This window comes from Manis pentadactyla, chromosome 1 (assembly GCF_030020395.1).
Source record: "Manis pentadactyla isolate mManPen7 chromosome 1, mManPen7.hap1, whole genome shotgun sequence".
NCBI classification, from domain to species: Eukaryota; Metazoa; Chordata; class Mammalia; order Pholidota; family Manidae; genus Manis; species Manis pentadactyla.
The window spans coordinates 75,608,861-75,621,020 of NC_080019.1; the positions used below are offsets into that span (position 1 = coordinate 75,608,861).

The 12,160-nt window shown below is 39.7% G+C and overlaps 1 protein-coding gene across 8 annotated transcripts in view; it reads left to right on the forward strand.

Annotated features, from left to right (window-relative positions):
* Positions 1-12,160, forward strand: part of LOC118922014 (nephrocystin-3) — a 64,385-nt gene that overhangs the window by 14,247 nt on the left and 37,978 nt on the right. For 5 of the 8 annotated variants that reach the window (XM_036904292.2, XM_057498823.1, XM_057498839.1 and 2 more), the window contains exons 6-7: positions 2,093-2,253; positions 8,907-9,072. In XM_036904292.2, coding sequence (XP_036760187.1) covers positions 2,093-2,253; positions 8,907-9,072 — 327 coding nt within the window. The remainder of the gene's footprint in view (positions 1-2,092; positions 2,254-8,906; positions 9,073-12,160) is intronic. The other 3 variants (XM_057498827.1, XM_057498832.1, XM_036904286.2) reach the window with 1 other exon arrangement.

Here is a 12,160-nt window from a genome sequence, read left to right on the forward strand (position 1 = left end):
TGGGAATTGTTTAATCCCACCCTCATATTTGAATGATAGTCGTGCTGGATACAGTATCCTTGGTTCAAGGCCCTTCTGTTTCATTGTATTAAATATATCATGCCATTCTCTTCTGGCCTGTAGGGTTTCTGTTGAGAAATCTGACGTTAGCCTGATGGGTTTCCCTTTATAGGTGACCTTTTTCTCTCTAGCTGCCTTTAACACTCTTTCCTTGTCCTTGATCTTTGCCATTTTAATTATTATGTGTCTTGGTGTTGCCCTTCTTGGATCCTTTCTGTTGGGGGTTCTGTGTATTTCCGTGGTCTGTTCGATTACTTCCTCCCCCAGTGTGGGGAAGTTTTCAGCAATTATTTCTTCCAAGATACTTTCCATCTCTTTTCCTCTCTCTTCTTCTTCTGGAACCCCTATAATATGGATATTGTTCCTTTTGGATTGGTCACACAGTTCTCTTAATATTGTTTCATTCCTGAAGATCCTTTTTTCTCTCTCTATGTCAGCTTCTGTGCGTTCCTGTTCTCTGGTTTCAGTTCCATCAATGGCCTCTTGCATCCTATCCATTCTGCTTATAAACCCTTCCAGAGTTTGTTTCATTTCTGCAATCTCCTTTCTGGCATCTGTGATCTCCCTCCGGACTTCATCCCATTTCTCTTGGATATTTCTCTGCATCTCTGTCAGCATGTTTATCATTCTTATTTTGAATTCTTTGTCAGGAAGACTGGTTAGGTCTGTCTCCTTCTCTGGTGTTGTGTCTGTGATCTTTGTCTGCCTGTAGCTTTGTCTTTTCATGGTGATAGGAATAGTTTGCAGAGCTGGGACGAGTGATGGCTGGAAGAACTTCCCTTCTTGTTGGTTTGTGGCCCTCCTCTCCTGGGAGAACAGCGACCTCTAGTGGCTTGTGCTGGGAAACTGCGCGCAGATAGGGTTTCTGCTTCCTGCCCGGCTGCTAGGGAGTTTATCACCGCTGTTGCTGTGGGCGTGGCCTGGCTCAGGCAGCAGCTCCAAAGTGGTGGAGTCGCGTTGGAGGGGGAGCGGCCTGGAGGCTATTTATCTCCGTAAGGGGCCTCCCTGCTCCCTGCAGCCCAGGGGTTAGGGTGCCCAGAGATCCCCAGATTCCCTACCTCTGGATTAAGTGTCCCGCCCTGCCCCTTTAAGACTTCCAAAAAGCACCCGCCAAAACAAAACAACGACCACAAAAAAAATAAAATAAAATAAAAAAATTTAAATAAAAAAAAAAGGTGGTCCCTCGTTTTTCTTTATTCTCCGGCGCCGGCCTCAGGCATCTGCTCACCAGTCTTGCTGCCGTGTTTCCCTAGTATTGGGGTCCCTATCCCTTTAAGACTTCCAAAAAGCGCTCGCCAAAACAAAACAGCAAAAAAAAAAAAAAAAAGTGGTCGCTCGCTTTTCTTATGTCCTCCGGTGCCCGGCCTCCGGTGCCCGCTCACTGTTCTTGCTGCCCTGGTTTCCTAGTATCCAGGGCCCTGCACTCTGGCCCAGATGGCTGGGGCTGGGTGTTCGGCAGTCCTGGGCTCCGTCTCCCTCCCGCTCTGCCTGCTCTTCTCCCGCCGGGAGCTGGGGGGAGGGGCGCTCGGCTTCCGCCAGGCCGGGGCTTGTATCTTACCCCCTTCGGGAAGCGCTGGGTTCTCTCAGGTGCGGATGTGGTCTGGATATTGTCCTGTGTCCTCTGGTCTTTATCCTAGGAAGGGTTGTCTTTGTTATATTTTCATAGATATATGTGGTTTTGGGAGGAGATTTCCGCTGCTCTACTCACGCCGCCATCTTCCGCCCATCTCCCAATGTATTTTTAATTTATATCTATTATCTTAACTGTTCTGTGTCATGGTGGACACTTGCTTCTGAGCGAGGAAACCACCAAGTGCTTGAGCTATTATTATTTTTGTTTTATAGAGAAACTTGCCTTTTCTCTTAAATATTTTCTTTAAAATATGAGTATATACACTTTAAAAAATTTTAAATCATGAAATATCCAATATAACCTGTTATAAAGCATGCTTTTTTATTTTAAATATTATGAACCTGATGAAATCTTCAGCTAAATAAGTTGTGCTTTTATTGTGTTTTAATTTCTTTTTAGATCTATTCACCTAAACTTAAAAGAATGTGTGAGACAATGGGATATTTTTTCCATGCTATATATTTTCCAATAGATACTGAAAATCAATACCTTACTGTAAGAAAATGGGAAATTGAGAAGAGTTCGTTAGTTATTTTATTCGTTCATTTAAGTTTACCAAGGTAAGTAAAAATTCTGTCACTTATTACAGGAGTTGTAAATAGAATTGAGATTGCCAAATGAACTTTAAGATAAGTTCTAATTTCATTCTCTTAAAATAAAATAAATCCATAAAGTTAAATAAATTCCATGACTTCATACTTAAATAAAATAGGTCTAAGTTTCATACTGTTAGACTTGTTTAATAGGTCTTAAGATTAACATAATTTATGTAAAGATCATTTTAATCAATGGTCAGCAATTATGGATAGCCTTTGGTTCAAATCCAGTCAGCCACCTATTTTTATAAATGAAGTTCTATTGGAACACAGTTATATTCATTCTTTCATGTATTTTTTACAGATGCTTTCAGCAACAATAGCAGAGTTGAGTAGTTACTACAGAGACTCTGTGGCTTGCAAAGTCTAAAATAAAATAAAATTTTATGAGCCAGCTCTTTACAGAACAAGTTGGCAACTCCTGATTTCAATAATCAACATTAACCTTCATTGTTTTCTTGCTTTGAATACAAATTAAGAGGTACTCTAACACTTATAGAGGTATTAAATCAAATCTCTAATTCTCTGAGAAGCTTACTGCTTAAATCCAGTAATATGATCAATTTTCTTATAATATGAATATAACCACACCAAGGAACTTAATCTAAAAATAGATTTTCTTCATAACCAACTAGATACAGAGATAGAAGACAAAATAAGTTTAATTAGAGGTTGTTTTCTTTCTGCATATGCTGTCTGATTGGATTTAACCCTTCCAAAGCACTTTTTCTTTTTATGGAGGACCAGCTCTGACTTGAACTGTGTACAGATGTAGAGCCCTAACCTACTTAATTCACTACAGACCCTGCATTATAATTGAGCTGAAGATTCTGCCCAGAAAATAGTTGTTTGATCCTTAAAACTCTGCCCAGAGGCCAGGTGACTGTGGAACCACCAGGGCAATGAGCCTTGATCCAGAACAGGTTTAAGGATCCTGTCTTGCCTGATGGTTTCAGCCCTGGACAAGTTCACTATGGATTTAGTGAGACCAGAGAAAGGACAATGGAATGTTCTTGGGGTAAAAGGGTTTATATCTGGCTTTGTTCTCCTGGCTATAGGTCAAGTATGCCTGCATTCAGCAGTCTTCAGGACCATTATCCACCTCCAGCTCTATCTCTGCCCAGAGCACTAGGCAGAGCTTTTATACAGTAACTAAAGTCAGTAACAGCTTTTATTGCCTAGGGTGTGGAAGCAGTATCCTAGCAGCAGGCCAGTTACATCATTGAGTAGTTTAGGGTCTGGTGAAGACCCTGGCCATAGGAACTTCCATTTTCCCCACAGATTCCTTCAACTTGATTCCCTTTAGTTGGATCTCTTTTCCTCCCCTCCCCATTTTCTTTTTCTGTTTGCTTTTAGGTTTATTAAGGACATATCCTTTTTTTATTATTTAATAGCTTGATAGTGTTTTATCTTAGGTGATAATATGTGTCATCTTTTGCTTTTCTCTGATTTAAATCTTAACACCATCTTGTTTTTTCTTTACCTCATATCCGTATTTTGTTAATAAGATACTGTATGTTTTTTTTATACTTTTTTGCTTTCATTCATCTACAGTTACATGAGCAACATTACTGGACTCCCACCATTACCAAATCCCCATCACATACCCCATTACAGTCACTATCCATCAGCGTAGTAAGATGCTATAGAATCAGTACTTGTTTTCTCTGTGTTGTACAGCCCTCCCCGTTCCCCTCCTCCTATATTATGTCTGCTAATCGTAATGTCTCTTTTCCCCCCTTATCCCTCCTTTCCCACCCATCCTCCCCAGTCTCTTTCCCTTTGGTAACTGTTAGTCCACTTTTGGGTTCTGTGTTTCTGCTGTTGTTTTGTTCCTTCAGTTTTTGTTTTGTTCTTATACTCCACAGATGAATGAAATTATTAGGTACTTGTCTTTCTCTGCCTGCCTTATTTCACTGAGCATATCCTCTAGCTCCATCCATGTTGTTGCAAATGGTAGGATTTATTTTCTTCTTATGGCTGAATAATATTCTATTGTGTATATGTACCACATCTTCTTTATCCATTCATCTGATGGACACTTAGGTTGCTTCCATTTCTTGGCTATTGTAAATAGTGCTGTGATAAACATAGGGGTGCATATGGCTTTTTCAAACTGGGCTGCTACATTCTTAGGGTAAATTCCTAGGAGTGGAATTCCTGTGTCAAATGGTATTTCTATTTTGAGTTTCTTGAGGAACCTCCATACTACTTTCCACGAAGGTTGAACTAGTTTACATTCCCACCAGCAGTGTAGGAGGGTTCCCCTTTCTCCACAACCTTGCCAACATTTGTTGTTGTTTGTCTTTTGGATGGTGGCCATCCTTACTGGTGTGAGGTGGTATCTCATTGTGGTTTTGATTTGCATTTCTCTGATGATTTAGGGATGTGGAGCCTCTTTTCATGTGTCTGTTGGCCATCTGAATTTCTTCTTTGGAGAAGTGTCTGTTCAGATCCTCTGCCCATTTTTTAATTGGGTTATTTGCTTTTTGTTTGTTGAGGTGTGTAAGCTCTTTATATATTTTGGATGTCAACCCATTATTGGATATGTCATTTATGAATATATTCTCCCACACTGTAGGATGTCTTTTTGTTCTATTGATGGTATCTTTTGCTGTACAGAAGCTTTTCAGCTTAATATAGTCCCACTTGTGTACTTTTGCTTTTGTTTCCCTTGCCCAGAGAGATATGTTCATGAAGAAGTTGCTCATGTTTATGTCCAAGAGATTTTTGCCTATGTTTTTTCTAAGAGTTTTATGGTTTCATGATTTACATTCAGGTCTTTGATCCATTTTGAGTTTACTTTTGTGTATGGGGTTAAACAGTAATCCAGTTTCATTCTCTTACATGTAGCTGTCGAGTTTTGCCAACACCAGCTGTTGAAGAGGCTATCATTTCCCCATTGTATATCCATGGCTCCTTTATTGTATATTAATTGCCCATATATGTTTGGGTTAATATCTGGACTCTCTATTCTGTTCCACTGGTCTGTGGCTCTGTTCTTGTGCCAGTAGCAAATTGTCTTGATTACTGTGGCTTTGTAGTAGAGCTTGAAGTTGGGAAGCAAGATTCCCTCTGCTTTATTCTTCCTTCTCAGGATTTCTTTGGCTATTTGGGGTCTTTGGTATTTCCATATGAATTTTTGAACTATTTGTTCCAGTTTGTTGAAGAATGTTGCTGGTAATTTGATAGGGATTGCATCAAATCTGTATATTGCTTTGGGCAGGATGGCCATTTTGACGATATTAATTCTTCCTAGCCACGAGCATGGGATGAGTTTACATTTGCTGGTGTCCCCTTTAATTTCTCTTAAGAGTGACTTGTAGTTTTCAGTGTATAGGTCTTTCACTTCCTTGGTTAGGTTTATTCCTAGGTATTTTATTCTTTTTGATGCAATTGTGAATGGAGTTGTTTTCCTGATTTCTCTTTCTATTGGTTCATTGTTAGTGTAAAGAAAGCTGCAGATTTCTGCGTGTTAATTTTGTATCCTGCAACTTTGCTGTATTCTGATATCAGTTCTATTAGTTTTGGAGTGTAGTCTTTAGGGTTTTTTATGTACAATATCATGCCATCTGCAAATAGAGACAGTACAACATTTATTTTTAACTTTCTCACTTTAAAGTCCTCTTAATCTTTTATCTCTCATATTTTCATATTTTATTACTTTTTGTCAGAATTCAGTTCATCTCTTTTAACTAAGGTTTTATTGATTTTATATTTTTGAAACTTTCTTCTTAATAAGTGTCTTGCCAATGGGTTTCAGCTCCAGGCAAGTTCACTATGGATTCAGTGAGACCAAGGAATGATAATGGTACATATTTGGGGTAAAAGGGTTTATTACCCAGCTTGTTCTCCTGGTGATAGGTCAAGCACTACAATTACATCTGCATCCAACAGTCTGTAGGTCTGTAATCCTCCTTTGTCTCTGACTCCACCCAGAGCACTGGGAAGACCTCTTCATATAGTGACTGTTTCAATAATAGCTTATTCCCTACTGGTGTGGAAGCATTAGCTTAGCAGTAGGCCAATTACATCATCAAGTAGTTTAAGGTCAGGTGAGGATCCTGGCCATAGGAACTTCAATTTTCCCCACAATAAGAATTTTAATTTCTAAAATTTAATCTTAATCTCTACTTGCCTTTATTTTGCTCTAATTTTTGTATTCCATTTGCTGATTATTTTATTTCCTTGCTTGTTTCTTTCCTGGCTGTCAAGAAGCATGGCAGTAGGGGTGGGATTCATACCACAAACAGGGGCAGTTAGAGCCCTATTTTTCTCAGGTTGCTCCTTCATCTTTCCTGATGGCTTCCCCATTCTCCCCAGAAGATTAATCTAGAAACATGTCCCCTGAGCAGTACCTAGTACCTCCATCTAATTGTGGTTTGCCATCAGGGTTTTTCACAAAAGCTTCTTCACAGTCTTCCAATAAGAGGCTAGATTAGAAATCAGTGTTTCTTGTCACTGCACTGTGACAGCAAATCCCAAAAAATCTTGCCAATGGGTTTCAGCCCTGGGCAAGTTTGCTATAGATTCAGTGTGACCAAAAATATTGACAGAAAAACATTCTTGGGGTGAAAGGGTTATGCCCAAGTTTATTTCCAGGTGGCAGGTCAGTCACTAGAATCCCATTCACTCAGAGTGAGTCTGCAGGCAGCAAGCCGGTCTCTGCCTCTGGGCCCCTCTGTACTCACAGCCATCCTCTGGGCCCCTCTGTCTGTACAGCTGTCCTCTGGGCCCCTCTGTCTGCACAGCCATCCTCTGGGCCTCTATCCTTGGCACTGCCATCACTCCAGCCTCTGCTCTGCTCTCCTGCAGCCTTGCAGCCCTGCCACCATGTCATGCCCAGAGTTCTGGGAAGAGCTTTTTGTATAGTGTCAACAGCCATGTATTGCCTACAGGTGTGCAGTGAGATGGTCAACCATGGCCAGATGAGAATCCTGGCCACAGGAACTCTCATTTTATCCACAACCATCCTCTGAGCCTCTCTGCCTGCATAGCCACCCTCTAGGCTCTGTCCTCAGCGCTGCCACCACTCAAGTGTCTGCTCTGCTCTCCTACAGCCTTGAAGCTGTGCCATGGTGTTGCACAGAGCACTGGGTGGAGCTCTTTATACAGAGTTAATAGCAACGTATTTCCCATACATCTGTAGTGAGCTAGCCAACCAGGCCAGGTGAGAATCCTGGCCACAGGAACTTTCATTTTATCCACACCATATATTTCATTTGAGCTGCATATGTCATTTTGTAAGTAGAGGATTTGAAATAGGAACATGTGCCTTAACAGAAAGCCCACTGTTTGGTATTCAGGTGGGTCACTGACTTTTCTCCCAAAGCAATAATGAATGAACCATTAAAATTCCAAAATTCTATAGAACATAGTTAGAATGGTAGAAACTTCCATGGTTTGGAGTGATTGGATTAGCACAAAAATATCTAATAAAACATTGTTTTTTTCTGTTTTGTATTAGAGCTGGTATTTTAGTTTATTATACAGATTCTGAATCATGTAATTGCTTTTACCTGCATACACAGACACTAATTTGACTCTCTAGGCAAACTTTCATTTAATGCTTTTTAGAAGAATTGGTTGCACTTTTTCTTGTAGTATAGAAGATGCTAGTAGATCAAATCTAAGATTTTCCTAGGATTTAAATAGGAAGGGTATAAATTGTTTTTATGGTACTCTGTATGTTGGGAAAATGGATGTTCCTATGGCCAGAATATTCACCTTACTCTAAACTACTTGATGATGTAATTGGCCTACTGCTAGGCTTACTGCTTCCACACTCATAGGTAGTAGGCTATTATTGACTGAGTCACTATATGAAGAACTCTACCCAGTGCTCTGGGTGGAGGCAGAGCTGGAGGTGGATTACAGACCTGCAGACTGCTACGTAGAGACGTGATTCTAGTTGCTTGATCTACTGCCAGGAGTATAAACCCAGGTATAAAAACCCCAAGAACGTTCCATTGTCATTTCTCGGTCTTACTGAATCTATAGTGAACTTGCCTGGGGCCAAAACCCTAAAGCAAGGCACTGTAGCAAAGTTAGACTTTCTTTTTTTCACCCTTTACCTCATTCAAGATTTTTACTAGCCACTAACCTGCCCCGTCTGCCTCTGGCTCTTTCATGTAATGTATCTTAGGTATATGGATTCAGGTCATTTATTAGATGAGAAAGGCCAAAGGACTAGAGAAGGGAACCATCTTGATGCCTCAGGGCTGATAATATTTGTGCTTTAACTTGGAATTATATATTTGTGAGTGGAATTGGATTTTCCATTTATTTTCAAAGTCTCCTGAGTCTGGTCCATCCTGAGCCATGTTTACAGTATTTTTGAGAGGTTCTTTTTCTGCTAGACTTAAAAATTAAAGTTATGTATGCATTGTTTAATTTAGTGCACAATTTATTATACCTATTCTCATCATCTGCTAATGAACACATTACATTTTAACACTGAGCTGGAACAGAGTTACAAAACCTCCGTTTTTGGAGAGCTGCACTTGTTCTGCTCTGACCTTCTCTGGCCACTTGGCATTGCTGGGAGCCCCACGACTGACATGTAGGTTGGTTTGCTGCCACAGTGCAGTGACAAAAAACACTGATTTCCAATCTAGCTTCTTATCAGAAGACTGTGAAGAAGCTTTTCTGAAAAACCCTGATGGCAAACCACGATTAATTTATCATCGTTTGGAGGATGGAAAAGTCAGTTCTGACTCTGTCCAGCAACTGATTGATCAAATTTCTAACCTGAGCAAGACCAACAAAGCCAAGGTACAGTTTGTAAGTTTGATTTTTTTTTTATTAATGTATCATTGTTATACACTCTTATGGAGGTTTCACATGAAAAACAATGTGGTTACTACTTCCCTCCCATACCCCATTGAAGTCACTGTCCATCAGTGTAGTAAGATGCCACAGAGTCACTACTTGTCTTCTCTGTGCTATACTGCCTTCCCTGTGCCCCGCCTCCCTCCCCTGTGCCCCATCCTCCCGCACTCTTTCCCTTTGGTAACTACTCATCCTTTCTTGGGGTCTGTGAGTTTGCTGCTGTTTTGTTCTTTCAGTTTTGCTTTGTTGTTATACTCCACAAATGAGGGAAATCATTTGGTATTGTCTTTCTCCACCTGGCTTATTTCACTGAGCATAATACCCTCTAGCTCCATCCGTGTTGTTGCAAATGGTAGGATTTGTTTCTTTCTTATGGCTGAATAATATTCCGTTGTGTATATGCACCACATCTTTTTTATCCATTCATCTACTGATGGACATTCAGGTTGCTTCCATTTCTTGGCTATTATAACTAGTGCTGCCATAAACATAGGGGTGCATATGTCTTTTTGAATCTAGTTGTTTTCTTTGGGTAAATTTCTAGGAGTGGAATTCCTGGGTCAAATGGTGTTTCTAGTTTTAGTTTTTTTGAGGAAACTCCATATTGCTTTCCACAATGGTTGAACTAAATTACATTCCCACCAGTAGTGTAGAAGGGTTCCCCTTTCTCTGCATCCTCACCAGCATTTGTTTTTCCTTATTTTTTGGGTATTGGCCATCCTAACTGGTGATATCTCATTGTGGTGTGTCTGGCAGCAGGTGAGTTGATGGTCTTTTGCCACCATCTTGGACTGCCCAGCTCCATTTTTAAGTTGGATTTCTTTTTGGTTACTATTGAGTTTTTTGGTTTTTTTTTCATATTTAAGAATATTTTTTTCTTTTTTTTTTTATTAAGGTATCATTGATATACACTCTTATGAAGATTTCACAAGAAAAACAATGTGGTTATTATTTCATCCTTATTATCGAGTCCCCGCCCCATACCCCATTGCAGTCACTGTCCATCAGTGTAGTAAGATGCCATGGAGTCCCTATTTGTCTTCTCTGAGCCACACTGTCTTCCCTGTGACCCCACACACACTATGTGCACCAGTCATGATACCCCTCAATCCCCTTCTCCCTCCCTCCTCACCCGTCCTCCCCTTTGGCAAACCACTAGTCCCTTTTTGGAGTCTATGAGTCTGGTGCTCTTTGGTTCCTTCAGTTTGGCTTCGTTGTTATACTCCACAAATGAGGGAAATCATTTGGTATTTTTCTTTCTCTGCCTGATGTACTTCACTGAGCATAATACCCTCTAGCTCCATCCTGTGAGGATGATTTTAAGAACGTGTGTGGCCAAGGGAGGTGCTAGAGCAAAGGCCTGGAGGTAGGAGTAAGCCTGGTGTTTGTGGAGAGGACAGAAGCCAGCATGGCTGAGCAGAGTGAGTGAGGAGAGGGTGGTAGGAGAGGTTAGTGGCGGCCGACCCTGAAGAACCTTGGAGACCATTTTAAAGACCTTGGTTTCATTACTTGGAGCGAGATGGAGGAGCCATCAGGGGACTGTCAGCAGCAGGAGAGATACTGTTGGGACAAGGACCTTCGTAGGCTGCTGTGTGGAGAACTGGCTGGTTTGGAGGGCAGTGGGGAGAGCAGAGTGCAAGAGCTGTTGCAGTCATCCAGGTGAGAGATGCTGGTGGCTGCGACGAGCGTGGTGGGAGAAGAGGCGATGAGAAACTGGATTCGGGATAAATTTCGACAGCAGAGCCAATACATTTCCTAACAGAGTAATTATTGACTATGTGAGAAAGAGAAGAATATATAGCAGTATGAAGCTAAAAAGAATATAATCTGTGAGTGGACAAATCCAATTATTTTGCGTTTTTTTTTTTCCCCAAGCATAGAATCCTTCTGTTTACCTATTGAGTAGGGATCAGTGTAAGGAAGAATCTTTTCATAGCAACCTTTCCTAAGAGCATTAGGAAAAGCAAAACACAGATGATGAGTGTGGAGAGAGATTTGATCATCTTAGATGCATGGCAAGATAATTTTTAAAACAGAGATTACAGGCTTTGCCTTACTGCACACTGAGATAACTTGGAAATGTTTATAGTTAATGTTAAGAATATAGTTATTGTTAGGAATACAGAATAATGTTAAGAATATAGTTAATGTTAACAACTCTAGGATTTTGACACAGTTTTTATTTCTATGCTCAGCCAGAAAATAAGATCAAATGTGAATACAAGTATTTTTCTTTACATCATGTAATATTGAAAAGATAGCTTGAGACAGCGTAAGATTAAACAGAAGAGCCTAAGACAAAAAAGTGTATTTTGATTATAATCTCCAAAACTATTTCATTCTTTGCTCTAGGATTTAATTATCTTAGTATCAGATTAATGGACTAGTATTAGCCTAGTCCACTAAGTCCCACAAGAGAAGATATTGACCCATCTTTCTGATCTTTATTCTACTTATATATACATAAATATCACATTAAAAAATTAATACACTAGAAGGATGAATTTATTTTATAAAAATAGGGCTAAAATAAGATCTATCATAATTATAAATGTAAATGTAGGGTAAACTTTCATGCTGATTCACTTGATATGCTTTGTAAAACTATTACCTTAGTCTAATTTTATCAAATATCAATCATTTCTTTTTCTTGGTGGTACACATATTCATTACAGATAAGGCATTCTTCTCAAAACAAACCCAAAAGACATAGCAAAATAGCATTTTGCATTTTTTTGTAGATTTATAGCTTTACTAATATAAAATTTGATTTTGATATATTTTAAAGATCATATATATTGAGTGGTATAAGTACCTAAGACAAAGTTTGGACACAAAAGCAAAAAAATATATACTTTTTGTTTTATTGTAACATTGTTCACACTAAATACCTTGTGTGACCTTGGACAGGTTACTTCGCTTGCCTCAGTTTCCTCGTCTGTAAAATGGAGTTAACAGTAGTATCTCCTTCTTGGATTGTTGTGAGGATAAGTGAGTTAATATATGTAAAATAGTTAGAACCATTCTTGATACATAGACA